The 27,559-nt window shown below is 35.0% G+C and overlaps 2 protein-coding genes across 2 annotated transcripts; both read left to right on the top strand.

Moving 5' to 3' along the window:
• Positions 1–510: 510 nt before the first annotated feature.
• LOC120345407 (uncharacterized) lies at positions 511–8,517 on the top strand. Its single transcript, XM_039414844.2, has 8 exons — positions 511–868; positions 1,397–1,484; positions 2,202–2,474; positions 4,205–4,352; positions 4,797–4,907; positions 5,252–5,382; positions 5,979–6,078; positions 6,577–8,517. Exons 1-8 carry the CDS (start codon positions 709–711, stop codon positions 7,045–7,047), a joined length of 1,482 nt encoding a protein of 493 aa, XP_039270778.2. The 5' UTR covers positions 511–708; the 3' UTR covers positions 7,048–8,517.
• Positions 8,518–12,654: 4,137 nt separating this feature from the next.
• LOC120345362 (P-selectin-like) lies at positions 12,655–27,542 on the top strand. The gene is made up of 27 exons (XM_039414789.2): positions 12,655–12,803; positions 14,494–14,579; positions 16,675–16,779; positions 17,210–17,321; positions 17,569–17,656; positions 17,821–17,915; positions 18,084–18,162; positions 20,310–20,419; positions 20,646–20,727; positions 21,045–21,139; positions 21,366–21,447; positions 21,805–21,899; positions 22,112–22,193; positions 22,551–22,645; positions 22,903–22,984; positions 23,133–23,227; positions 23,549–23,633; positions 23,947–24,041; positions 24,327–24,408; positions 24,638–24,732; positions 24,888–24,969; positions 25,315–25,409; positions 25,519–25,704; positions 25,800–25,911; positions 26,034–26,185; positions 26,543–26,706; positions 27,198–27,542. The coding sequence occupies exons 1-27, from the start codon at positions 12,743–12,745 to the stop codon at positions 27,378–27,380; spliced, it is 2,775 nt and encodes a 924-aa protein (XP_039270723.2). The 5' UTR covers positions 12,655–12,742; the 3' UTR covers positions 27,381–27,542.
• Positions 27,543–27,559: the final 17 nt, after the last annotated feature.

The raw sequence follows: 27,559 nt of genomic DNA, 5'->3' as shown, positions 1-27,559 counted from the left end.
ATTTAATAAATTGTATACTCTCTGCAACTTTCTCCAAACTCAATTGACGTACAGTATTGATGTATGACAAAGAGAAATAAATATTCAGTAAATTCGTTGAAGTACAAAACCCTTTTTAAATAAATATGTAACGTCTACATTGTTTTTAAAATTGAAAAATACGCTATGTTTTGTAATATATATAGCCAAGTCAAAACATGCTGCTACTGTTCTATAAGGTTTCTGCTTTTTTTCCGTCGTGTTGTGATGCTGCCTTTGTTGGAGGTTTTTGGGAAATGACTGCTTAAAACGACGGAAATTCAATCATTTTGATGAAGCATGGAATTACAATATTTACTTTTACAGTCGTTTTAGCTTGTTTACTATATATTAACAAGATGAGTCATGTAGTTACTGATTGTTTTACTCTATTTGCTATTGTACAAAATAATCAAAATATACACTTTCTTCCAAAAACGACTTGAAACATTAGTTTTTACGCATGGGGATTTTCTACGATCCTGTCAGCTCCAATTTCGTATTTTGCTGCTAGCTTCGCAGCCACAAAGGTGGCTTTGTGGGTTCTGTAGCGCCAGCAGTGCCGGCACCGTGTTTCTGTATTCTGCCTGTAATCATCATATACATACCGGATTACCGGTATCTTTGTATCTTAGCATCGTACTCAAGTACAGTGGCCAGTGGTACTGGTACCTACTGCACGACTGGAGTATGGGAAACAATATTTCATCATGTTGTGGTGCTGCGGATGGATTCCGATGCTGTTGTCTAGGACGGGGTGGAAGAAGCATGAAAAGCGGGAAAATGGTCCCGGCTGATCTTCATTCCTCTGGTGCGCAAACAAGCTCAAAAGGGCAAAAGAAACCAGTTGGTAGGTAGACGTACGTACCATACGTTGCTTAGGCCTATACCTGTATACCGGTACACATCGGAAAATTTTTAATGACATTCAAAGAAAAACAAAGAATTCTTACACTCTGACAGTATTGGTGTCTGAAAACAATCATCAAACTATTTTATCGATGTGAAAAACAACCAAAATACAGAAATAAAACATTTTACATGAGTACCGTAGGCTAAATGTATTATTATTCCATCTAATTCTGAAATTTGGAAGTGTAAACAAACAACTCTTCCTGTCTTCACAACTTGGTGTTTTGTTTAGATGTCAAACACGCGTGTTTATCAACTAGAGATCTTTCTATTTACCCTGATTTGTTAATTCATCAAAGACTGCAGGGCTCATTCAAATATAATATGATTAAATGAAAATGTTCAAAATATTGAACAGCCCTAATTGACATAGTAATTATCTTGGGTCTCAAAACACATAAACATCTAGTTCGATTTGTTTTTTCTTTTTGCAGCCATCAATATTATCTCTTGTTTTCTTTTCCAGTGCAATCTCGGCCTACAACACTGCCTACGCAGAGTACGAGTGCTGGTGCGTCTACATCATCAGGTCAAGCAAGGCAAGAAGGAAATAAGTATGTGTAAAAATAATAACTGTGTGAAATAATCACTGTGATCACCAAAAGAATTTGTTATCCGAACTATTATATGTTTATGTATGATTGTACCCAAAAGTTTTAGTAATCAAGGATACTTTGCACAAAAGTTATGTTATCTAAAGAATATGTTCCAACTGACCGGGTTCTGTTTTTTTCTTTCACCCTCCATATTCTTCCAACATTCTGACATTTCATAACAATTTTATCCATTAAATGAATTAAACTTTTCCTTAATTTTCTTCATAGTGTCTCACATGTTCAATCAAGGTTTTTTGTACACAGTTTACTGCAGAATTTTGGATGTATCTGAATCGTTTTATGAAATTTGCTACATTTCAAAGCTCATTATTTTTGATTTTCCCATTTAAAATTTATGTCTTAATTGATCATTTTGTTTTTGAGTTATTTTTAAACCAAATATGTTTTTGGAGCACCAATGACATACTTCTCATCTAATACTTTCTTTGTTTTAACTATTAATTTTAATAATATCACTCCGTTTATTCACCATTAGCATAATATCATGAAATGTCATTAGGGCTATATTTAAGTGTGGTTAGAAAAGATACAAGCTTCCATTATAGTAGGCTAACTCATTTGAAAGTTACTTTAGAATTAACATATTTGCTTCTTTATGTATAGACAAAATAAATTTTCAGTATACTAATATCATAAAACTTATTCAACATATAGATTCTCTGAGTTTTCACTTCACGGCGTTCAGAAAACTTCACCTGTGGAACAAGCAGATGATAGTATGGATGGATTACAGAGCAGCGTTCAGCATAAATTTCTGATGGAAAACGTCTCTTCTCTTTTTAACGAATATAAAGAGATTGATTGTGATGAAATTTTAGCGGAAGGAATCTCAAAGTTCTGTAACGATTTAGAAGTTGATCCTGCCGAGTTTATTGTTTTGGCATTGGCTTGGAAATTTAAAGCTGAAACAATGTGCAGATTCTCAAGGTAAGGAAGTCTAATTATTTATTTAATAAACTGAAAGGAGGAAATGCACATTTGCTTTATTAAAAAAAACTATGATTTTTAACAATCTATTTTGGTGCATTAGAAGGATGTTCATAGTTGATTTTTTCAGTGTTCTTTAGCTAATCAATGCAAATGTATCATGCGATACAAACCCCTTACGATGATATGATTCATCTATCTATTATTGATTAATCGTAGTTCATGGGGATTTCCTGCTATCGAATTTCATAACAAAGTGAAGTAAATTAATACAGACACAATGACCGACTTTATTAATAGTTGCCATTAATTCAAATGCAGACTGATTTATTTATGATAACTCCCATTTTTTTTAATAATAATATATTTCTATTTACGTTCATGTGTAATTCATGATTGACAGGGCGATGATTTTATCAACTTTGTGCATAGTCTTCATTACTGGTATCATGATATTCTACTTGCTTCTGTTCTCATATTAAGTCCCATATTGCAGGTCCCATAACAGGTTCAAGCAGAATTTTTTAAATTTATTGATTGACACATAATGTCAGCTTACCACTTGTAACAAGTATGTAATAATGTGGAATGATTTAATATATTTGCTTTGGGCAGATAAAACTGATCTTGACAATTAAAATTTGAAAATCCCTGAAGTTTACTTGTGTTTGAGATAAAAAACTTAAAAATTGTTTATCTTTATGGAGACAATTATGAAGAAAGGGTGTAATATAAAAAAAAAAAATTGTGTTTGATTAATATGGTTGAAACTATATTTCAATCGACTCAGCAAAATTGCAGACCACGAGCGACAGAACAAATCAATTATAGAACACTTAATAAAATTCTGCCTGTGTGAGTATTGTCAACTGACGATATGTTTCTAAACCCCGTCCAAACATAATGTGTGCCAGAGGCACACGAAATTTTGCAATTTTCACTGCCTAGAAAAGCGTTTTTTGAATTTTCGGGGTCTCAATAAAACTTATATTGTTTCCGTTTTTATTTCCAGTATTTTGAATTTCCGCTTTTCAATCAAAAAGTTGCGTTGTCTTTAGAAACTCGCTGCCGATGAACGTATTTACCAGATTCACAATTCCGTGCGCGTACAAAAATAAAATAATTGTCATTGTCACAAATTTGTGGAAAATTTTCGTTTTAGAGAAAATAACACAAACGTAAAGGCGTTTACGGCCTAAATAACACTTTACGCTGATGAGTGATGAAACAATCACGCGCAAGTTTCTATCGAGAATGTTTTCATTCAACGGAAACGTCTTGAAAGCGGCGTCGAAAATGTGTGACATCACACAAATATCCGATATTCTCATGAACGCTAATTCCGATATTCGAATTGGCCATCCCTGATTGTCATATCTGAAGCGTCCCCAAGAATTTACAAAATATTGTTCCTTGAACCACTATCAATTGGAATTTTATTGTAAAAAAAATTCTATAGATTTCCCTGATTAAATTCATATTGTACAGAAGATTATTTGTCGAATTACCTGAGTTTGGGTTATTTGAAGCTACATAATTAGCTATATAAAACATACCGGTAACGGTAAGTATAATATTAAATATAAAGTTGTGTGTGTTAAACTCTGAATTTTTTATTTTTTTGTGATAGCCTTCTATATGTAAATATCTACTACTCATTGTCAAACTGGCTCTTTTGATGTTTTCACACTTTTTTAGTATTTCTTTCAGCCAAGTCTATTATTTTTCAGAGATGAATTTACCCAGGGTTGTATTGCTCTGCAAGCTGATTCAATTGAATCAATCAAACAATCATTCCCTGATCTTGAAAATGAAGCAAGAATAGATTTTAAAGATATTTATAAATTTGCTTTTCAATTTGGTCTGGACTCAGATCAGGTAAGTTGACCTCTTTATTAGCTTTCGTAAACTTTTGATGAATAGTGGAAATTGTTTGGCATTGAAGATAGCCAAAATGTGTGAAATTTTTATCAGGGTAATAGAAAAATTCATACCTGTCACCAAGATCCGAGATATTTTGCAGGCAACTTGGTCTCAAGCTCCCAAATTCGAAAGTCGAATTTGACGATAAACATTTCGACATGTGCAAGCTGTTTTTACTGATTGTATGTCTAGAATTATAAGTCAATCTGTTACTTTTCCTAGAAATTTGTCCAAGGTCTCAAATTCCGATTCCCAATACCCATGAAGCCTTACAATAGGAGTTCGGAGGGTTTGAAAGTACTATTTGGCTTCTATACCATTGCCAGCATGCCAAGGTTAGATTCAAGACCCTTGTTTCATCAGACTCCGCAGTTAGGTTTTTATTTTCTTTCCATTTAGGGTCAAAGATCTCTACCTTCTGATGTAGCAATAGGAATGTGGCAAGTTGTTTTTTCAAAGGATCCACCTCAGTTACTTGACGAATGGATTAAATTTCTTGAAGAAAGCAAGGTCTGGAGAGTAAAATTGTACACAAATGGCAAATTAGATAGGAATTTTCGTCTTTATTAGTAGAGGTAGAGGGAGCATCAAATTGGCAATCAACATTTTTCATATCTAGTATCTACCTGTTCCATTTATTTAAATTATCCAAATTTCCCCTTTTTCTTTTGAAAATTTCCGTTTTTATAGTGAAATTATGATTATACTATATATTAAAATTTTAGTCAAAAATAGATCATTTTAAACTAAAAAGCAAGTTTCCAGATTGTAGTCTAATTATGAATACTAAAGTATTATGGTATGAGCATGTTTGGTCAAGATGATTCTATCTATATGCTTAACAATACATTCAGATTCGTGGAATATCTCGTGACACATGGAATATGTTTCTTCATTTTACTGAAAATGTTGGTTCTGATCTTAGTAATTACGATGATAATGAAGCTTGGCCAAGCCTGTTTGATGATTTTGTAGAATATTACAGGTAAGTGAAAGTTGAACAAGCTTAAAATGACCTTATACAATTTTATTTGTGTTGGTTTCAAAAAAGCTTCATACAAGTTACCTCGCTCCAGAAGTATGCGTAGTGTGTACCAATATGGAGGTAACTAATTTCGTTTGCCTATTTTACATCAAGTTTTGTAAAAGGACTGAAACCTATGGGCAGGGGGTATATTCACTTGGCTAACACAGACAGTCCCCCAACTCGTAATAGAACTAAAATGAGAAAAATCGGAATAAAATTATGGCCTAAGCCTAACCTGGTACACATATTACGGAAGTACCCAACTTACACCCTAATTAGTATTTGTTAATTTTGGGGCACGCCCCCACAAGTCATCAAAATTGAGTCTGAAATCAAGTCAATTACTAACTTAATCTCTCTCTAGCAGTTAGTTGATGATGAAGTCTGAGTCATTCTATTTAAATAACCTGAATCTTTGATGAATGTTGCCTCGAGTCGAGGCCATGACTCAAGCCTCTCCAAAACTGGTATTTGCATTTCTATGCATTCAATATTCGCTTTTCATTTCTTCTTACTTGTCATAAACATTTAACTATAATAATATATTTGCATAGGATGTCAATAGCAGTCAAAGAAACTACGGATAAATTTGAAAGTAACGAATCGCAAAAGGAAGAAGACATCGATGAAAATTTACATACAGTTAACAATGAGGTATAGTATTTTACAATATATTATTACAATAATTGGATCCATTTATCATTCGTAACAAAATCTCCTGAGTGCATATTCTACCCATACAGAGTCGATGGTACGCTTCACCTATACATGTAGTATTGCTCCCACATTTAGCCTTCACTGAATTTAATGAAAGATAAAATATTGGATGCCGCAAAATAGCTTCTGGATAACTATTTCCGACATTGCTTACCCAATTGCTTAAAGCTTGTCATTCAATATTTGATAGTAAGTAGCTTCGGCCATTTCAGCTGTCTCTATTAGGGTTTACTCCTTCCCACGATGCTGAGAGAGTATTTCTAAAAATATGTAAATTAAAATGTGTGCCAGTTATAATGTTAAGCTTGCCCAAAATTGTGTTAGGAGATTGATTCAATTTTTATCGGTCATAGTTGAGTGTTTTGATCACAATTTCCGATGTATCTTTTTTACTGTTAAATGAGTTAAACATAATACAATTGTTTTACATGTAAGATTGCCAAAAATGAAGCAGTAACACACAGCAGCACTGAACCAAATTTACCAGGATCTATTCCAGTTCAACATGAAGAACAGGAGGTCAAAGTTCATGATGACAAACCAGAAGATGTCCAGGAAAACATCCAAAAAACAATCAATCATGACGAAAATAACGATACAACAGCTATTTTTAGGGAAAATGTAGTTGTCGAAACACCGGCAACTGAATTTTTGGATTCAAAACAGTTAGAACCTGCGTCGTTAAACTTAGAAAAGCCTGCTATATCATCAAAAAATGGTGATTCACATGGTGATTCACATTCAACAGCAACACAAAAGCAAAACTACTCTTCTGATTTTGAGGGTGAAAAAGAAAACTCAAAATTATCACTCACTGATTTTCCTTCCACATCGGAAGAACCCAGTTCTGAGTTTGATTCTGAACCGATTCGATGTGAGACTTTGCACTCATCGCATCTATCTTAGCCAATTATCGAATATTTTTCATCCACTCACAGCCTTTGCGTATTTACAACATAATAACGCAGTCAAGTTTTTTTGGTCACTCTCAACTTGCCATGTTAATTCATAATCGTTTTTTTATACATTGTTCAACCACCATGCTTGGGATATACCCTATTCCTGTGTTTATTTTGCCCAAAACTGTGATTATTAAAGATTTGTCTCGATTACAACAGCCACAGGATTCTATATGTGAGAGAGTTTGCATGCTTCGTATCATGACGTTTTAATTTTGTAATTCATGGGCGTGATATGGTGATTATTAAATGTATTAGTTCGAAATAGACCAACATATTATCATAATTAACTTATACCGGGAAACAGTACCAGCGATACAGTACTTTGAAGATTGCAGACTTCTTTACTTCCTACATTGGCACCAAACTAAAATTGGTCTGTTTCATATGAAGTAGTGCTGAAATAATTTATGTGCAAGAGCTCCACTGCACTACAAAATTAACCGAAACTAAATCGATAGATGGTGCTTTGATTATTTGGATGCCTTCTCATCGTAATTAATGATGAACAGTTGCCAAACAGGCGTGGACTGTAAGAAAGATATCTCTTTCTAGTAGCATGAACCCCTTCTTTGTCAGAAAATCTTTTTCATTAATTACAGACTCTTTATCCACTACTTGGATTATATAGCAATGAAGTCTCTATTGTCATCCATATATGGTACTGTACTGTTGTTTAATTGATTTTCCTATTCGTTCGACTGTTTTGTGAGAGATATCATGTCGGACTTCTCTTAATGAGCTGTTATACGAGATTTCGATTTGAACCATGGTGAATATGATATGGTATTTCGGCTGGTATGAAATTGTTTTGTAATTTTTTACCATGGTTTTTGTTAAAAACTATTTCCAAGTTTATAAGAGGATGTTCATATGTGAAGGCTCATTCAGATCGAATTACCAATATGTATGCTTGATAATAAGCATATCTTTGTTGCCTGGTAGTTTGGCACATTCAAAGTTGGATGGAGTTCTCATTATATTTGTAAACAAATTTGCCTTCACATAAATTTGACATGAATCACGATTTTGTCACAAATTCAGTTGGAAATCCTGTTATTTGCATTTATCTATCTTTCAAAAAAAAATATCTGACAATATGTCATTTTTTGAAGCATAGCAGTAGCAAATGCAAAATATTCCTTATCTTCAACTGGATTACTTGAGTATAATATTTTCTTTATTTGTAATCATGAAGCTGTTGTCAAGCATTGATCATGCATGTAATGAATTTAAAATATTGTTATCTTTAGTTGTAGACGTATGGTATGTTTCGCATTATTCTTGATCGGTTTCTATGTTACTCTTTTCCTACTGTTAAAGGAAACGTTTTTGTATTATGTACCCTTCAGTATTTTTTCTTATGATTGTAATACAGGTTTGTGCCATATCAATATATAAACTTGTAATAGCCCGTTTTGGAAGATATATTTCTTTAATTCGGGGAAGCAATCATATCACTGCTGGCTGTGAGGTATGTTGTTAGGTAAAATGTTTTAGATTTGGAGTTGGAAACGATTTTGGATGCGTGGTCAAAATCGAGAAAGAGTAATTAATGGTTTACAACTACAAAGCAGAATTTGAAAGCAACCAGTCTTTCAACCAAAATTGCAGGATTATTGGCGGAAAAATCGGTATTTGTTGCTAGTTTTGCTGTGTCAGTTGTCAGAAGATTTCGGATGAGTTATAAAAATTTAACGGAATGAATGTGTGGACACACTAGTTACTTATTCATTTCAATCGGTAAGTATGTTGATAGGTATTTGTCTGTCTGTTAGATGCACGCGATATCTCACGAAAGCGAGATTGAATCTGCTCCAGATTTTGCACGTCCGTTTATCATATCTCGGACCAGAAGCCTATTGATTTTGGGCGAATTATGTCGTATAATTATCGAGTTATTAATTAATTAGTGATGGTACACAAGGTGTCACTATGGAGTAAGAGCGCTGTTTTGTGGGATCCCCTAACTTTCGATCGATAAGTCTTCGGTCTCTGCCCGATATTCTCGTTGGTATGTTATTATGTTGCTATTGATAACCTTGATGGAGTATATCTTGTCTTGTTGTTATGAAAATATCGCACCTCTCGTTTATCACTGGACCAATTGCTTTGAAAATTTTAGTGGTTGAAGATTGTTGTCACTGGTGGGCTATCACTTTTATTTGTTCCTAAATTTCCGATGACACCTGTAGCTCCGCTTATTCATGGGAATACGTTTTTATAACAGCGTAATGTCTATCTCTTGATTTTGCAAAATCTAAAGAATGAGGATATTTATTCTAAGCTAAAGCATCCTGGTTTGTTGTTCGTTTGGCTGTAGCAATTGTCTAAGGTTTGATATGAGTTGTGGAAAGTGGAGGCAAATAACGCTGATATTCTCTGTGTCCTTTAGTCTCGTGGTTTCCAGTTCTCTTTTAAAACGATCACATTGAATCAGTCAAACTATAGGTCGGCCTTTGGGATCCACAAACGGCCGCACACGTTTGATGAAATGCCCCATGTCAAATATTCGAATGCGAAGCACTCAGTACTACCAAATGGAGAGCGTGGTTTGTTTTATTAATCACCGACCCATAACAATTAACATACCAGTACCAGTATTAACTCAAACAACGAGGAATATTGATCAATCGCACATATCGGAGTTTATATTGATATAGAATTGTTAAAAGCTGAAATTTATGGCAGCTTCAGGCCAGTCGAATTTAGAATCACGAGGAATCGAAGTTGGCCCGCTGGCCCTACTTCTGCCCAAGCGGGATCGTACAATGACTACAGTGTTCTGTAGTTGGACACAAAAAATATATCTTGCCAAAAAGTTACAACGTTCAACAAGTAGAGTTTCTATTGTTCTAGGTACATGTATATATCTGTAAAGTGTGCATACTTGGATTCCAGGAGAAATAACTGTTTACTTTGTTTATACTAGAGTTGAATAGTATATCTCTGTAGCACCACTTCTCAACAAAATATGGCTCAATGTTCAATCGAGCTCATCCCTGATATAACCGATTGGTTTCCTATTTTTTTTTTTCAATATCTTGCCTCAGGGTGATTCATGATTTGAACCAATCGCAATCAAGAGAAACCAAACCGAATTTTCTTTTCCCTGAAACAAAAAAGAAAATAATATTAAGTGCACTTTCAAAAATACGTTAAAAATGTGTTCGCAAATTATAACTATAGCAACTCTCCCTGCCTAATCTGTCATTCAATTTGTAAAATTCACACCGTGAGATCACAACTAGCTCGCTCCAAAATAACAAACAGTATCGTTTAAACCTTTTATTCAAAACTGCGCCGGATCACAGTAGTTCAGGTATTATCTGGCAACACAAATGCCAATATCTTCGAAAATAAATGCAGTTCGTGGATTTTATAGAAAAGAAAATAATGATGGGATGTGAACAATTGTTGCCATAAGTTTTTATTCTGTCTTTTGGGATTGGAGTTTAATGTAGAATATTGAACAGCAGGATTTCACGAAGAATGTTAGATTTGCAAACGCAAGGGTTTTTTCAAATATATACATAAAATACACCAGATCACGACAACGTATCGTCTACTTATTACAAAGAAACACTCTTAATATGGCCATTACTATTGGAGTTATTTTACTCCAAAATGCAAATAAGCTTATATGCTTTGCAAATATCTTGTGGAATGCCGAATTTTAGTAAGACGTTACACGTCATGTTTTTATCATTCAGCCAAATTCATGCGAACAAATATAAGGTGTGACTGTATGTTCGTGTTTGAAGTTTTTGCATGTACTTTGCGCATGTTCTATGTGTGCCCCTATGCTATATACGCTGAACGCTGGAATATATTGTTTCAGTACAGCTCAAATCTAAAGAAATATTACTTATCATTACCAATGTTCGTATAAAAATGTTGAAACCCGTCTTTATGTCTAAAGAGAACTTTGGACGTAACGTGCCAAGCAGGTTTCTACCCTTCAGGCTACGAGTTTTCGTTATCGCCGATATCTCATGTCAAGACCTCAAAAACTAAAACCCGTTTTTCTACCAAAACGACTTTTTTTGTCTTTAAAATCATGCGATACTAAGAAAAAGACTCTGAACGTGATGGATTTTTTGAAATTTGTATAGATAATTAGTTTAGTTAGTTCTTCGCTACCTGTAGTAGATCATGTAGCGTTTTGTTGGCAGATGCTTTGTTTTGTGCAGCTGGAAGCAATAACAAGAATAAGACTCTTTGCTGAACCTTGTTAACCTGAAATATTTATACATGGGTTACTTATGGGAAGATACTTATATACAGTGGTGGGATTCAGCCGGTTCGCACCGGTTCTATAGAACCGTCTCAGGGATATTTTATGAGATCAGCGAACCGGTTAGCATTTCTAGAAAAACATGTAACAGAACCGGCCGAAAAATATGACTTTTGCGATGGAACCGGCTGACAAAAAAATTGAATCCCACCACTGCTTATATATACATGTCAGGCCAAAAACTTCAAGGGACGAGTAGGCAAACTAGATCTGATTACTAAAAGTGATCAAAAAAAGTGTTTGTGAAATTTTATTAGCAAAGCGAAAGATATTTGGTGGTGTATTTCAAACTTCTGGTCGAATATGAACGATGGAAATGAAATGATGATCAATTGTTATTGATCTTTTGATCGATTTAGTATTTAACGAGCGCAAGCGCCACGCTTTGAATAGAATTTCGTATTGTATGCGTTATTGCGAAAAGAAGGTTTCCAGGTGGAAAGGAGATTCTCAAATATCCCCTTCGGGAGTTAGAAAAATGATTCAACAAAAATGTGCAACGCTTTCACTTTCAGAAAACAGCTTTTCGTCGAATCATAGATTTTTGTGGATCCGGTTTCTGTAACTTTATGTTTTCCGCAGTATCATGACCGCAGACAACTTTAATTATACATCATCGGCGTTCTTGGTTGTCATTACCATAATGATTTATTTCCTGCCTAACATTGATTTTCGTTTCTTTAAAAATCTTCTAAATAATAGCTAGGAAAACATTATAATTGACAGTAAGCGCTTAAAATCGTTCAAAAATATTTCCACCCCTCTTGTAACTATATTAAAAATCTCTAATTTTTTAAATGTAAGTTGTTGATAATAATTTGATATACATTATAGCTAAAAACTAGCGAAGTCCCAAGACTTTTTCCTTTTATGTTATTTATTTCGTATAGGTCACTGTACAATTGCGTCTCATGTGCATCAGTAAAAATGTGTTTTCGACGTATGTTAGCCGTGCATCTCACTATAACAATATTTGCCAATTGATCCCATGAGTAAGAATATCTTGCGGTTGATGGCGTTTCGCCCATAGGCAGAATTCATATATAGGAGAAATAACAAATGTCTGGTTCTATCAAATTTGCCAAGCACTAGTTGGCACGTAGGGTAACGTTCAGGATTGAACAAACCACTACACAACTTCAGTATAAATGAAAGAGAACTTTTATATCTCCATATATGGATATACAGTATATATATATACTCTATTGGTGGCCATAAACGCTTGCATTATAGCATTCAATAACCCCTTTATATAGCTACGATTCCTAATAAAAGTGGCTGTAATATTCTCTATTTCTTTATTTTTACATTGGATTTGCAGGTATTTTCAATAAATACCTCCATCATGAGCAGACCTATTCTCTTGATAGGAGTAATTTCACTAAGTTTGATAGCTGGGACATATGGTAAGTAGAACATTTTTTTTTCTATTTTGCGCCCCAGTCATTTGTATTTCTTAACGACGTTAAATTTATTAAATATCTGTGTTCGGGTCGCAGTTCTATAATCCGACATGTATGTGCAAATGTATAGGAATGTTTGTACGAAATATTTCAAAAAATATGAAAATGTCACAACAACAATAAAGTGATATCGTGCAATGTCCTTACGCACTTTATGAGAAATCGTTTAGATCGAGTACCCATTGATTGAAAATTTTGGGTTGAAGTTTTGCGATGTTTTAACAGTTATTTATCCGTATTTGATTATTTCTAAGCAACAGACTTTCACAAAAGCTAATTCATTGTGACCTTGGGCTACAAATACTTGTGCAATATCCGATTAACTGCTATGCGTTTACCGTCAAATACGCAATAAAGACTTGTTCAGCAACTTTAGTTGACAATTTTATGCTCATTACGATAGTTGCGTTTGCTTGTAAACTACTTCTCTTTGTACGTAAAACGAAAAATAGGAAAATTTTGAACATTTTTAAAGAGAAATTTGGTTAAGAAAATAAGTCATTCAATTTTGTTCGTGAAACAAAAGTAGAAAAAGATTAAACTTTATCAAAAAGAAATTCGGTAAGATTTATACGGCAATTGAGTAACTTGAAACGTAACAAAAAGTGGTGGTAAATATGCTTTGTGTGAAAATAAATAAAACTGCTGTAAAAATCCATTTTAATCGATTTGATTTTCATTTCTTTAAAAATTTGAGTTTATAAAGAAGAAGGTAAATCAAAGTTTCATATAATAGTGTCCATTAAAAATTCATCAATATTCATTTTTTCAAAGAAAATACTGGATAAAAATGGGAATATGAGATATCCGATACCGCGCATGATAACAACTGAAGTTGAAAATATAAAAAATCCTATTTTTGCAAAAGAAAATAGATGGATCGATTCTTACATTACAATACGCGTAAAATATTACCTCCCAAATGACGTTAGTTGAAGGATTGAATTGCACATTTCAGCCTCAAGCTATATCATCGCTCTATATTCACAATAGCGCATCAGTTTTGCTTAAAGGAACTAGAATAAGAGTTTAGCAACGATAAATGTTCCGTATACCGACTGATTTAGCTGTGCACAACGCGTTTAGCCAATAGGCGAAGAGCACGCTCTTGTAACACGAAAAAAATTATGCGGTGTGTTTAACGAGCGAGATGAAATTGAATTTGATCCAAATATTTAGGTTTTGGTTGAACTTTTTCGCATGTAACGAAAACAGAAACTTATGCTGTTTTACTTTAATCTTATAAATGTAAAATTTCATCATAATAATCGACTACGATTAGTATCCGGCAACACTAAATCTTAAAAATACAAGATTTTATCATTTTAGTCGGTATTAATAATATCAAAAACATACTGATACGAATTCCCGATAATTGGAAATGGCCAGTATTGTCGATGCCGATTTTGCTGATGGATTTCATCAGATTTGTAAATATATATATATAAGTATTAAATCTTGACCGCGTCGATTAAAAATTAGAATCAAATCTCTTCTGAAGATATATATATAAATATGATTTATGATCCTATATTTTATGATTTTCTAGAAGATCAGTCTAATTTCGATTTTCGAAAAGGAGTATCAGTTCTATTTTAAATGATAAATTCGTTATATTCTTTGTTAAATACAGGTATAAGATGTTTGGAATGTTTCGGCGTGGCAGATGATGCAGCATGTAAGGCTCAGGGACAGATAAGAGAATGCAGGTGGAATCAGGTAAAATTTTTACATAAAACTCAAAATCTTTTTAAGCTAATCCATGATCATTCATTAGAGATTATGCAGGTCGACTCTTCTTGCTAAACAGCCACAGAGCAGTCTCGTCCGATACTAAATAATTCGACTTTACCCGCTGATATCGGTTTCACAAAATTTTTGATCTGCATATTACTCCAGCTGACGATATTGAGTCCTATTTTGATTCAATTCTTACCCATGCAACTCCAATAATAATAACCAGACGACTCTGCCTCTGATCCAATACCTTGTTACATACCGCCTCCTACCACGTGGCCCACCACTTTATGTCGCTGTGAACGTCGACAGGAGAATGACGTCAGCTCAAGGTGTTTGCCACTTAACGGTTCAAAACCGGATATTCAAGTGATTTGGTTAGCCTGTGAAAACGCCCTAAAAGATGCGTTTAGTCTTAACTTCGAAGTTGTCATACTCACATGAATATGATAGGTTATATCCATTATTTACCGTATAAATTTATAGGAAATGGTAAATAATTAAACAAATCAGCATGGAGTGAAACTGCTGATAAATGTCAGCTTTAATGCTAACCACCGCCTCGCCAGTATGACGTTAATTGTATCCTGATTTATACTTTTTAAAGTGCAGAGAGGAAGCGAGGTCAACCTTATTCGCTGTATATGGTATAAAAAGACACTTTATACAGAAAATTTAGATATGTCAACTGCGATAAACATCTCCGCAACTCAACTGAATGAAATATACCGGTAAAGATAATCTCCCAACTGTTTTTATAAAATGTGGTAACTGATCGGCCCTTCGGGTAGTATTGCCAGGCAGGTTTCAACTGATTTTATGCATCTTAGCCTTTCGCTCTTCTGAATGTTGTTGAAGTGAAAACCATATATATATATATATATAACTAAATTCTCTATGCCAGTGGTCGGCAACCTTTTTCAAGTGACGGACCGGTAAAGCATGACCAAACTTTTGGCGGACCACCTTTATAGAAACGAACTAAGCCTACGCAATACTTTATACGCATTAGGGAATTTAGGTTGACAATGTACTAAAAACGACGGCGATGCTATTTAATGAGATATCTTTATTTGTTTGATGGCCATCAATTGTATTCAAGATATGGTCGAGACGGTGACCGTACATTTGAACCCATGTACATTTGAACCCATGCGTATATCCACGGGTTCAATCTATATGCGGGTGCTAAAACCCATGGGTTAGGGTTAGTATGGGTTTAACTATCCGTGAAACAAAAAAAATTCCATAGGTGCAATAGCATACTGGTGCAATTGTCATGGGTTCAAATGTACGTGGGTTCAAATGTAATGGAACCGATGAGACACATACTGATACGGAAAAAACAATTGACCCAGCATTATTGCGACATACTGACATGGCAATTGTTTATGAAGTCAGACATGCTGCTCAGTAGTGTTGTGCAGTGGTCGGCAAACATCATATACTTGCAGGCCAAGTATAAACATTTCCGGTAGCGCGCGGGGCGCAATATTTCCGCCTTCGAAAAATCGCTACATTAATTAAACTTGCGATGCTGACTGGGCATAACGAGCAACCCGGTTTTGGAATGCGCAAGAAGGAAAATTATTTTTCCGTCCAAGCACTTTGGAATGCTCGACGCTCAGTTTCCCAGACATTTTTAAATTTTAAAAATCAAAATTAACTCGAACGACATACAACTGACGCTACCTGTTACAACAAGCGCATTCGCAGTCAGCAGTACTTGTCCCCACATAAATCCATTTAGAGACAATATTAAATTTGGTATTAATTTTTGTTTTATGTATTAAATGTCGGGTCGTTCGAGGGCCGCAACAAATCAGCTCGCGGGCCGCATTTGGCCTGCAGTTTGTTGACCCCTGGTGTTGTGTTTGTCTGATTTACTGTTGGATGCTGTTTATTAGTCGTCGGGTTTGTGGTTAGATTGTAGAGGTTTTATTCAGCCTCGTTTGTTTTTGTGTCACCTCTCTGCGGACCGGCAGTAACTTTTCCGCGGACCGGCAATGGGCCGCGGCCTGGTGGTTGCCGACCACTGCTCTATGCAATATCTTAATTGTCTTATGCTACATTTTAGGATGCATGTGAAATTGAACTTCGTTGGCATGAAGGATGGGGAGGACACATTTTAATGTACAAACAATGTAAACAATCGAAAGCTTGTGACAACAATCATATCCAGGTTTGAAAAATATATTATGAATAGTGAAGATAGTATGGATATTTCATAGTCATCGCTTCTTTGTCTATTTGGTAACAATGACAACTACCAATAAAGTCGTGACGTAACAATTGTATATACCTATTTTGCAGCAATGTCCTAGCGGTAATGGTTAATTTACAGCAGTGAGAGATGGAAGTCTTCCGCAGATGGTTGACATTAAAATTCTGAAAATTTTAATGGAAGTTGTAAAAATATTTTGAATCGAATGTAATGATTTTCATGAGGCCAACTTGCCTGTACCAAAATTCTCAAAGTAAAAAATACAAATATATTTCTATATATATTTCTTTACTAACCTTTTATTTGCTTTATCGAACTAATATACATTTTTTCAATTACTCTAAACACAAATAATCTAAAATACTATTCTTATTTATAAAAAAATAAGAATCCGAGAGATGCTTGGGCTCCTACGCAATGTAACCCAGACGACTTCAACTCAGTCTGCAGATGTTGTTGCTACACAGATGAATGCAATGTAGCTAGAGAAGACTGTTTTGGTGAGTTGCAAATTATAGGTTACTATCCTACGATTGTTTTAACTATTTTATAGTAAAAAAACAGTCCACGGTATTACGGTGATCAAATTCATCCTCTTTCATCGTTAACATTGGCAAATCTTTAACTACAACTACAGTCAGTCAACTAACATCTACCCATGTATGCTCTCCCTTCTTCCGTATATCACCAATTGCCGTGGTAAGCTTCTGGCTAAGTTTTTGTACTAACTTATATATTTTATTACAGGAAAGCCCGGGTGTCCATTGCTGCCAACCACTATTCATCGTGGAAAAGTTGATTGCACAAAAGGCCGTGAGCCCGGAAGTGTTTGCACGTAAGTTTTGGGGAACACGACATATTTTCAATAAAAAAAATTACGAACAAAGTTCCAACTGGTACATCGGTAATACAGTATTACAAATAATTCACATCTATTTAAGATGAGTAAAAGATATAATTTCGTCAGACGTAAATTGGTTTTTAAAATATTTTGTTCAGAACAACATGCCAACCCGGTAGCGTACTATTAGGATCTGCAGTGACATACTGCAGGTATGACGGATACTGGAGCAGACCCTTGCCTAGATGTATTGGTAAGTGAACAGTTAATTAATTGATACAGCTAATATTTCCGAGCATAGCGAATTAGAAATGAAATAAGATACATCTTTGTGTGTACATGAGCGAGGGTATGATCTGACATTTTCAAAAGCTCTTATATCATACGATTCCCTTTTGTAACGTTATGTTCATTTCTACAGTTGAACAATGCGAGGAACGTGATCTCGCTAACGGTTGGTATATCTGTACTAACTCTTATTATGTCGGAAGCGAATGCACGTAAGTTCTTTTCATCTTTGTTGGACAATATGCACAATATACGTTATGTTAGTGCGGGCAATCAAATAACCGTGGTTATAATTATGCCAGCAGTTATTCACTGTTAAGAACAGTTTTGTATAGTACACACTCCACAGCAATACTATAGAATAGAATTTACTCAAAATGCGTTCGTTGAGCCGATTTGTACGGCGTGCGCGCAGCTTTGGTCTTGTCCGCGTAACATTGGATAAAACGTGACGTGACAATTAACCACAGTTCAGACACTTTTTCTATGACGGATTTTCAGGCATAATTGTAAAGATTACCTCGTTTTTGTGGTTTTGTCAGTTTTTAGTTGAGGTTATCATATATATATGTATATAATAACGCAGAAATCATTTTGTTTTCCCAAGAAAGTTTAGCTTTGTTGCAGTAATCAAAAATTAGTCCCGAAAAACATTGATAGATTACACTGAAATTGGTTCTATTAATGAATCTACGCTCAAAAAATTTGCGCAATGGAAAGCGCACTTCGCACTAATCTCTAAGACAATAAGATCTCATTATTGGGTGGGTAATACCGTAATGCAGTGGTTCCCAAATTTTTTTTTCTGCGACTCCAATTTTCATAAAATTAAAGCATACAGATACTCGCGACCCTACAACTAGAAACGTTCAGCAACTTAAAAAATTAATATATAAATTAACAATGTACCAGTATAACGACTGAAAGTGGATGTTGACGGGGAACATTGGCACACAAAAAAGAACGAGTCCGGCAAAGCGTCGGAAAAACAGGAAAACCTCAGAAGATTTGATAACAATTGGCATCGTATAAAAACCACGGTGTAAAAATTTCTTAGATCAGAATTATAACGGTTCTTTGACGAAACATAGACGGACTTGATAAAATGTGGTAGATTGTAAGGAAGCGTACCATACTTCGGAAATAATAAGATTGCTTCTAAACATACATAAGTTTAAAATCTTATTTAGAGTATAGTCCTACAATGTCTTTATTATTTTTAGCTCAATATTAACATATATATTACAGATTGCTCCATTATTAATTCGAACGTTAAACAGAGCATGGAAGTAAAATAGGAAAAACGTGTACGGAATCACATCTTTTAAGTGACTTTTATTATGCTAACACTTGTTGTGGTTTAGTGTTTGACTGCTCTGAACACTTCGAAATTATGTATGAATTGTAATACGAAAAAGTTCACTTTTATGTGGAGACGATGTGAACAAAGCACGTACCCTACTCGTAGATTTTAGACACGTTCGCGAAGTAACAAATCGCTTTCGCAACTGATCGACACTTAAAGTGTAATTATTCGGCCAAGACACCGCCTTGCAATCAATACCATACTTCTCAAACACCTGAATAAGGGCAATCGCCAAATAAAGCAACTTTACTTTGTATATTCGATAACCAAGCGGCTACACTGGTACAAAATAACAAACCAAAATAATTTTTTTCTCTGTCTGGCAAAAATTCCGATTCGCGTATCGGCGGGTCAACTATGCAACGTATGCAACATGGTCGAAAAATCTATAAAAAGAAAATATTATTGGCGCTCGTACCACAGTCACTCAATTACGTTTACTAATAACTAGTACCTGTCGATCAGCTGGAAAGGTACCGCATGAAAGATTTACCGAGCATTTTTGCCGCCATTTGGACAAAAAATGGTCGAGTTATTGCTGAAAAATCCGAAGTAAGGCACTTTTACGGTACTTGCCGGCTTTTACAAATCTCACTTGCCAAGTTTCAAATCCTAGTCAATTGTGTGCACATGTTTGAAAGAAAGTAGGCGACCCCGGAGAATCTTCACGCGATCCCATCCGGGGTCACAGTTTGGGAACCCCTGCCGTAGTGTGTGTACCAGGTTAGGGTTAGGTCATAATTTTATTCCGATTTTCCTTATTTTGGTTCTATTACTACTTATATTGGTTCAATAGTTCGGGGACTGTCTGTGTCTGTGACTGCCAAGTGAATATACCCCCTGCCGTCCCTTTATACAACTTGATGTGAGTAGTCGAACAAAATTAGTTACCTCCATATTGGTACACATACTTCTGGAGCACCATTGGATGTATTGATAATAATGTCATGTCTACTTTGTTCACTCATCATTCTATTGTTTATCTTCATGTAGAGCAAACTGTAGGCCCGGATTTGAATTGGTAGGAGCAAAAGTTCATACTTGTCTCGGAAGCACGACCAAATGGTCAGCAAGATGGAACTACTGGCCGCCCCGTTGCACGCGTAAGTTCTATACGGACATAACGTACCGAAATATAAAGCACACTAATCATCACATACAATTACCTATGCTATGCTGATATTGTCGTATATATCGCTATAAAGTGTCATGTAGTTAAATTTTCAGTTCTATATTCTATTAATACATACAATTCTATTATACTATACAATACATATTATTTTAAACACTCCTGTTATTTTTTAACTATCCATCTTTTCCGGGTTTCAGCAATCCAATGCCCTGACAGAGGAACAGTAGAATTTGGAACTGTTGACTGTACAGACGGAAATAACGTTCAAAGTAGATGCAAGTAAGAAAATATGCTTTTATACTCCTTTGTACACGTTGGAGAGAGGAAAACATAGTCATCTATAGCTTTTCTATTATAGGTGTTTAAGCGGGACATATTTCGGGATTAAAATTCAGAAGTCCTGAATACAGTTGATACACAATTTAAATATGTCAACAATGCCTCGATAATTCTATCTATAAAATTTTAAATGCTTCGAAGTTATCTGTTAGCTTCTGTGAACGCTTCTTCTCGAATGTTTTTCCAATTTTGGACCGCGGTTTTACACACCAGGAGAACACGCAGTCACTACTTTTTAATAACACCGCTTATTTTAGAGTTGTCTGTGACGAAAATCATCGTTTGGAAGGTATCGCCGACAGTTATTGTGAAGACAAAGGAACATGGAGTCACCCTCTGCCCGTTTGCACCAGTGAGTAGCAAATTGAGCCTATCGGATTTTGTTTTTGCTGCACTTCTAACTAGATGAATACATCAAACATGCACTAACTTGTTGCTTAACACAACAATCTAGTTAAAATTCTGTTATCTCGTGAAATAGGCTGAACAGTACAAATTGGTACTTACACAAGATTAAATTTTATTAGAGATAGAAACGGTACTAATGTAACTTATCAATACGAACTTTTTTTATACAGAAATTCAATGCCCAATTCGAGGACAAATTATCAACGGTCGTGTCGATTGTACAGATGGAGTTGAAGTTGGCAGCGTGTGCACGTTCGTTACAGTTTTTTTTTTCTTTTAAATATAAAGGATTAATTCATTTTTATCAAGTCAATAGGGTCTCTTTTTATATCCTCCCCGATTTAAGATTCAAGACAAGATTAGGAATCGACAAAAATTTATAATTTCTTTCCTGGTCATGTGAATTAGAAATGCCGACAAAAACGTCATACCATTACCCATTTTCCCCTATACTTACAAGGATTCGATTTTTTTATATCAATCTATTTACCTACCAATCACGACATTTGTGAGTATATTTAATGTTCATTAGTGACTAGTCTAACTCGTACATACCATTACTTTTACCAGACACTTTTGAGACTTAACAAACTAAATCCTTTTCTGCAGCGCTGATTGTGACGAATCTTACCGACCCGATGGAGTTAAAGTAAGCGAATGTCTCCCAAGTGGACAATGGAGTACGAATTTACCACGATGTGAAAGTATGTTCTTAGTTATATTTCTTATCATTTGACTAAATACAATTACGTCTATTGTAATTGACCCGAATCGAAATCAAATATTTCGTCTCAATACTTTAAACTAGCAGATGCGACATCGACTTGATAGGATTTTAACTCTACGGATCTCCGAGCCAGATTCAGTGATTTTAATGAATTCCTACTTACCTTTAACCGAATTCAAATGTTCTCAGTGATCACCTGTCCTGCCCGCGGAGAAGTAATGTTCGGAACCGTGGACTGCTCCGATGGCGTGTTTGCTGGAAGCACTTGCAAGTATGATAGTTTGCATCTACAATTTATTTAGGAACGATTTCGGAGTTTTTGCACTCTAATTTATGCATAGTTTGCATTAATTTTCATCACTGCTTTCTATTTTTCAAGTATTTACTCAATGTACATCCCGCCGCGCCGAATCGGCGAGGGCAAGCACAAACAACAGTCGCGCACAATTTTTTTTTACTTTCTCTCTCTCCTCTATGTTCTCTTTCTCTCGCTTTTCTCCCACCTTTTTCTCAAACGGTTTTCTCTCTAATCTTGTGATTACATACAACAGCGCCGCATATCTTTCTTTTATATTAATATGTCAAAATAATGTATTTGTGTATATTATTGCAATTTACTCCACTTTAGTGTCGAATGTATGTCGGGAACACGCCTTGTAGGTATTGAAATCAGTTCCTGCATGGAAGTTGGACTTTGGGATTATGAGCTCCCTCGTTGTGAAAGTGAGTGCTTGATACATTCCCTAATAGCAAAATTTTCCGCCCTGATTTCTGTTGATTCTGATTCCCTCTCTAGTAGACGTACAAATCCAAATAACTTAGTAAGTCGAATTTATGAAGGTTCAAAATAGCCTTATTATGAATAGCACTGTCCACAATTAGATTATGCGATTTTGGTTTAAACAACAATATTCATATATATTTCGTCGTGTAATGGTTTTAACTAAAACTCAAATCAATCAAATAAATTTCCTATACAGGAGTTGAATGTCCACCGCGTGGAACTATCGATGGAGGAGTTGTGTCTTGCAGCAACAAAGGATTTGTCGGCAGCATTTGCTTGTATGTTTGTCAGTATTTACTAAACTAAAATAATTAAAGTAATATGTAAATAGATATATAATAAAATTGCACTCCGACGTTTTTATGAATTTGTCATGATTCATTTCCAGTTACATGACGATTTCCTAATAATTTGGTTTTATTTCAGATCGCGTTGTAATATGGGTTCGGCAATGAGTGGAACCGTTAATAGCGTTTGTCTACCGTCGGGAGAATGGAGCGTTCCTTTGCCATCTTGTTCAAGTAAGAATAAGATTTTTTAATTAATGTCTTTGGCATCAAATGCTCTTTTCAAACGTTTTGGAGTTATTCCCAAATCACTATCTATCATCCACGGTAATAAATATTGTTCCTGGAGTTAAGTTTGTCGAATGACAACTTAAGATCTAGTCATCAGGAAGAGGTAAAAATAGTTCTTTACACCTTTTTTCTAATTCAAGCCGAAAACTATGATACGTATTCTCGTTAAAAAAAAATATAATGCATTTTAATGTATTACACCCATAGCATTATGCGAGATATTATAAAATGTTATGGTATAATAAAAATTACAAACATTTATAGGAATCGTCTGTCCCGCTCTTGACTTCTCTCTGCAACCTGGCACAATGACATGCACCAACGAATTCTTTTATCGAAGTACATGTTCGTAAGTGGACCTCATATATTTATGTTGCATAGCTGTCACTAGAAAATAAATAAATTGAAATAAACTCAGAACTGTTAATTGATAGTACTGAAATCAATGTAGGCACCAATATCAAGTTCAGGTACCAATTTACAGTAACGTTTCTTTGTCGGGTACACATCTGCCTTGTATCGTCAATGAATGAATGAATATGAATGTTAAATATTCAACAACCTCAACCTTATTGCAAAACTGATTTCAAAGATCGTTATTGTGAGTTGGTGATAAATCGTGATTTTTTGCATACTATCCATCCATTTTTTCGTTTTATTAGATTCCGATGTGATGAAGGGTACTTTGTATTTGGCGCACTCCAAGTAGGCTGCCGATTAAATGGAATGTGGACTACAAGAGTTCCAGAATGTAGAGGTATAAAATAGCAGGAATAATATCCCAACCATTCATTGAAACATCAGTTTATTTAATGTTCAAATAATTTGACCTAAATATGACTCCAAAAATTGTGTTCAAGTTAAACAACTTCATAGAAGGCGCCATATTACTTTTAGTCGATATTACTATTAGAAAAATAAAATTATCAGTACCTATGTCATGCGGTTAAATTACGAAATCGTCAGTTCCAGAATAAGTCTGAGTAGTACATCTGAGTACTAAACAGTCTAAAACTTTACCTAATGAACTCATTTATTTCAGAAATTCGTTGTGGTAACAGAGGACGAGTTGCCAATGGCGTTGTCACTTGTAGTGATGGAAACGAAGTAGGAAGCAGTTGCGAGTAAGTTCTTTCAATCTTTTAGTAATCGTATTTTGACATTGACATCGCAATGTTGAAGTTTGTTCCAAAGTTCGCTTTTTTGCTAAACATTGGCGGCCAAAAGAATTTGGTCAAGCGGAAAGACACATGTCTACAGAAATGGTGATATGATGGGGATATTCTCGTTTTCATGCCCTTGGTGCAAAGTTGAAATTACAAATCTCCATTTAAAGTAATATTTTTTTTACAGTGTCACGTGTAACCCTGGCTACAGCCTGAGAGGCAGAGTAACAACGAATTGCCAGGGAAATGGCCGATGGGATTTCAGACAAGCAGTGTGCGAAAGTAAGCTTCTAAAAACACATCGATATCATAGTATACGTTCCAATTCCTATCATGTTTCCTGATTATGTTTCATCTCCTCTTTCACTACGTTTCTTTCGTTTCAATTTCTTCTGTTGCTGTACAAAAAAATGAAAAAAAAAAATATTCCATCACAGCTCAAAACTGTCCACCTCGTGGAAGGCTCTTTGGCGGTACCGTGACTTGTTTTGATGGAAATGCATTCGGAAGCGTTTGCACGTACGTATATCTATCTGATCTACATCTTTTAGCACAAGAAAGATTAAGTAATTTAGTTTTGTAGAAATCTATTGTGTCAGAATGGGTTTAATTTGTAGTAAATAAACAATAATAATAATTTGAAGAAGTCGGATTGAATGTTTAAAATTTGAAAAATTTTATTCACAAATTATTAGCAACTACGCAAAGTGCATCAAGTTAAAACAACTTGAAAAACATTGGTTGACAATGAAATATTTGCATTGGGGTATTCTTAATTTAACGTTTTTTTTTATTCATTTTTATTTTACACATCTTATTTTAATATATATATTTATTTTTTAAACTTCATACAAACACATTTAGTGCTCGATGTAATGCCGGTAGTGAACTTGTGGGAGCCTCCGTAAGTACTTGTGAAGCTGGTGGCGTCTGGAGTATCGGTCTTCCAACTTGCGTTAGTAAGTATCAAAATAACTAGTGCCGATGAAGGATATCTTTTTTCTATTATTCTAATATTTTCATTTGAGAAATTTAGTATTATGAAACTGAAAATATTTTTTTATACAGGCCGACCCTGCTCTAATCAAGGGGATCTTGAATTTGGTGAAATTTCTTGTTCAAATGGCTGGAACGTTCAATCTCAATGTACGTTCACTTGCACCGAGCCGAATTATCAACTGTTCCCGGAAGGACGACAAAAAAATCTTTGCCTTCCGACCCAATCCTGGAACGTACCCAAACCTTGCTGTGCGAGTAAGTGACAAATTTCTACCTTTATAACATTAGAAATTGTTACCAATTGTTTCTGTCTTTTTGTTCTTAATGAATGCTAAACACTTTTACCACAGGACCTTGTCCCCCATGGGCTGTCATGGACATCGTTTTAGTCCTCGACTCTTCTTCTTCTATCGAACCTGAAAACTGGGTAGAACTTACTCGTTTTGTTCGAGGAATAATTAGGTGAGTTTGGTTGCAGTTAACTCTAACATATATCAGATACAACTAACTACCGACTTGGACTTGATTTAAGTCTGTTTTCAATATAAAATTACTTTGAACTTGTATGTCATTATTAATTTCAGATCCTTCCGTGTGGAGCCAGATGCTGCAAATTTTGCAATCTTCAGATTCAATAAAGTGGTTGATGAGGTGAATCAAATCTTGTTGAACAGTTACCCGGGAGATGTCGAGGGCTTGATCGAAGCTTTCAACCGAATACCGTACGATGGAAGTGGTGAGAGCAACGTTAATTTTCATTGTATTTTTACACCTGAATTCAGTATAAAGCGAACTGTGGGCATTAAAATATTTAGACTGACTAACAGGAATTGCAAAACAAGTCAGAAATATGTTCAAAATTAAAAAGTTCTTCAGAAGTTGTGAAAGCCGATTTTTTTTATTTCAAATATGCAACAATGGTTCACGCTTCTCAACGGGATATTTTTAAGTTCATATTCAAAATGTTTTTGTTTTTATTCAGGTCTTGTATTTAAACATATGGCCAGATATATAAACAAATCATATACTATCAGAGTAGATTAATAATTAAATCACGCTAAGAGAATTTTAAAAATGAATTTTTTAAATTAAGGTACCTGGACCGGAAACGCTCTCAACCATGCACTGACAGTCAGTTTGAGTCCAGAGAATGGAAACAGGCCGGACGTACCTGACTTTGTTTTCGTAATTACTGATGGAAAAGCCGGAGATGATGTTGAAGCACCAGCAGAAGCCCTGCGGAGATCGGGAGCTAAGGTGAATACATAGCTTTTACAATGGTTTGTTTTCATTTGCGTAAAACGATTTGAGGTTGTCAAATTTATGACTCTGACTCGAACAATATTCAAGCTTCTCGTGAAGTTCGTGCAAAAAGTCAGTGTTTTGCAAAACAACTCCAATCTCATAATTTTCACGAAATGTCATTAATTGTGTGAACCAGTTTCGCTTTATTTTTAAGCAAAATAATTTTTGCAACCAACAATTGCGCAAAATTCTGTTGTTTAAAATCGCATTACCGCTTAATCACATTTTCGCGAAAGTATAATATATGTAAAGTTTGCTTTCGCTGCTAGTACAATTACTTCCTTCCCTTTCCGCACCTGTTACAAACGTCAAAATTCTAACACATTTGTGGCACCTGTATATTTTGCTCCCTACCTGTAAGTTCAGACATAATTTGTAGCATGTAAAATACAATTTATTTATATTCGACATTGTACTCATTCAACATCAACCATTTATTTCAGATTCTTGTTTTGGGTATTGAACCACCTTCCGGCAGAGGTCTTACACAAGAAATTCTGGACCAATTATTGGTGATTGCCGGACAACCACAGAACCTTATCATTGCTGATGATGGTTTTGCTGGACTGACAGATGACTTTAGTCTTCTTCTGAGCCGAAACATTTGCGGAGATCCTTGCGAATAGTCTGTACGTGCTCTGGTCACAACAAACCTGAAAAATAGTCTTATTTAGGCCTAATTCGTCTTTTTTAATACAGTGTTTCTTATCCACGATAAAAATAGCTTTAGGTTATGGGTGACGATGGTAATGAATATGTAAAGCTACACAATAAACGACCAGAAAGTATTGAATTGTTGTGAACT

Source organism: Styela clava, chromosome 1 (genome assembly GCF_964204865.1).
Source record: "Styela clava chromosome 1, kaStyClav1.hap1.2, whole genome shotgun sequence".
Lineage (NCBI taxonomy): Eukaryota > Metazoa > Chordata > Ascidiacea > Stolidobranchia > Styelidae > Styela > Styela clava.
Note: the sequence above shows the minus strand (reverse complement) of the source record. Positions and strands in the feature narration are given on the sequence as shown.

What these genes read in the sequence shown, in the direction of transcription:
- LOC120345407 (XM_039414844.2), top strand. Translation starts at nt 709, where the DNA reads ATGGGAAACAATATTTCATCATGTTGTGGTGCTGCGGATGGATTCCGA. An exon ending in AGGGCAAAAGAAACCAGTTG is followed by an intron (nt 869 to 1,396) that starts GTAGGTAGACGT and finishes TTTCTTTTCCAG; the next exon opens with TGCAATCTCGGCCTACAACA. An exon ending in GCAAGGCAAGAAGGAAATAA is followed by an intron (nt 1,485 to 2,201) that starts GTATGTGTAAAA and finishes TTCAACATATAG; the next exon opens with ATTCTCTGAGTTTTCACTTC.
- LOC120345362 (XM_039414789.2), top strand. Translation starts at nt 12,743, where the DNA reads ATGAGCAGACCTATTCTCTTGATAGGAGTAATTTCACTAAGTTTGATA. An exon ending in GAGAATGCAGGTGGAATCAG is followed by an intron (nt 14,580 to 16,674) that starts GTAAAATTTTTA and finishes GCTACATTTTAG; the next exon opens with GATGCATGTGAAATTGAACT. An exon ending in AATACCGTACGATGGAAGTG is followed by an intron (nt 26,186 to 26,542) that starts GTGAGAGCAACG and finishes TTTTAAATTAAG; the next exon opens with GTACCTGGACCGGAAACGCT.